Source organism: Dendroctonus ponderosae, unplaced genomic scaffold (genome assembly GCF_020466585.1).
Source record: "Dendroctonus ponderosae isolate FM_Combo_2020 unplaced genomic scaffold, Dpon_F_20191213v2 Dpon_F_20191213_6, whole genome shotgun sequence".
NCBI classification, from domain to species: domain Eukaryota; kingdom Metazoa; phylum Arthropoda; class Insecta; order Coleoptera; family Curculionidae; genus Dendroctonus; species Dendroctonus ponderosae.
Genome location: NW_026018814.1, coordinates 3742207 through 3744081, shown reverse-complemented (window position 1 = coordinate 3744081; position 1875 = coordinate 3742207). Strand labels below are relative to the sequence as shown.

At 46.2% G+C, this 1875-nt stretch overlaps 1 protein-coding gene and 1 long non-coding RNA gene across 2 annotated transcripts in view; both read left to right on the top strand.

Annotated features, from left to right (window-relative positions):
- LOC109534154 overlaps positions 1–1321 on the top strand; it is a gene marked incomplete in the record, with an annotated part of 6186 nt that extends 4865 nt beyond the window's left edge. The window contains 2 exon segments of the mRNA XM_019899729.2: positions 827–1007; positions 1071–1321. Of these exon segments, the coding sequence (XP_019755288.1) occupies positions 827–1007; positions 1071–1200 (311 nt within the window).
- Positions 1–1875, top strand: part of LOC125504894 — a 60061-nt gene that overhangs the window by 7870 nt on the left and 50316 nt on the right. The gene's annotated exons all lie outside the window — the stretch shown is intronic.

Below are 1875 nucleotides of genomic sequence, written 5' to 3'. Positions count from 1 at the left end.
GCTCATATCTCGGAGGCAAAATGAGCAAGAACGCTCATTTGTACATCATTCTAGACATAAATAAATGGCCTTTTTAGAAAGTGAACCATGGATGGCGAAATAGTGGTAGTTTTCTCAAAAAAGGCTTGAATTCAAGAAGTTTTAGATTTGCGTGGTTTTCTTTTGAGTTGCAAAACCCACTTGAACATGACGCTGCTTTTTTCGAGGTTTCTCAAGTTGGATAGAGAATTGAATGGGGGGGTCATGACCCCGATGACCCCCCCCTAGATCCGCCCTTGTCTATCAGGCAGTAAAAACTGCAGCTGTACAGCTCATCCGGTTTGGCTCAAAATTTGACCAAAAACAAAGGGCGGAGTCCAAGATCCTCAGACCTAGACGCAATTTGATGCACAGTTGACCGCATCTTATAATGTTGCCCGTGGTTGTTGAGGACAACGTTCTGTTTAGAAAAAATCAGCAAATTACTATTGATGGTTCCATCGATCAGTTCAAGGATGAAACTGGCAGGATCGTCCAGGGTGGCGGCGAGCGGTTCGCAAATTACTTTGGCACTCAACTGTGTAAACGGCAATTTGTGCCCCGATAATCCACGTAAAGGATAAATTACGGGGCAATATCGGTGGTGCGATGGAAAAATACGCAACAAAGAAGAATAATGAAAATTGATAGATTTCGCTGGCAAGTCAAGCGGCAAATAATACAGGGCGCGCATCCTCGCGCTCCCGAAGACATTGCGATTTACGTGGTTTGTTGGTTTTTTCTTTGCTCGACTGTAATGGGTTGCCCCTGGTGGATCAACTATTTATGTCAGAAACCGCATTTCCAGCAGAATTCGACGCGTACCCGTTCCCGAAAATTCCGGGCGATCGCACCTTCTGCATGTCCATTGATAAGATGGCGATCGCCTTTTGCATACTGGGCGTGGTTTTCCTGCTGGCCGTCCTGGTGGCCGTTTGCTCTCTACTGAACAGCCGCAGAAGCAACAGCGGGCTCCAGTATTACACGCGGTAAGTCCACGTTATTTGCCTGCCGCATTTTCCAGGTTGTCTAAAAATCGCACTCTTTTGCAGGAGTTTGTTTTCCAACAGCAGCAGCGCCGGCTCGGCCTTCGGCAGCAAACTCTTATCGCAAGACAGTCCGATGTTCGGCCAGTCCAGCACGCCGACATCCAACCGGATGCAGTACGGGCGCATTCTTTGAGTACCTGTGGAAATTGAGACTGAAAAAGGCCTTCTTGGTTGGGCACATCAACTGGCAAGGACGTGCCAAACTAATAAGGAAACCGGTGTTGGGCATAGTTTAATAAATAGGTTCCAATGTTGTTTGTTGTTGTTCATTGGGACGCTCAGGCTTTTGGGCAACAAGTGGCAACGCACAAAGGGACATTTAATAATAGTCCTTGAGGGCGGCCGGCACATATCAAAGGCTGTGGCCAGTGAGAAAATCGATCGAAAAAGAACGGTGACTAAATTAGATCGTAAAATGCCACCGATGATGCCTCAATTTCCTGCCGAGTACGCAAATAAAGCGAATCCAATGCCTGTTACAGGTTTAAATACGGCCGGTCATCTCGGGGGGCATTTCAATTCCGAAGAATGGCAAATTTTATGGTATTCGGGAATCAGTTTCGTTCACACGGCGCAACGTGACTTTGAAAACTTTTGTGGTTGTTGTTGATGATGATGATAACTCAGTTTGCCCCCATTCCACCACTGAATCGTCTATCGGGTGTCCACCCTGTCCATTGCAGGGGCGGATCCAGCTTTAAATTCAGGGGGTTTTATGTAGAAAAAATACAGTCTTCTGTTGTCTATGAAATTAGAAAAATTATCGTCGTATTGTGCAAGGGTGGCGTAAGATTATTGCAAAATTTCA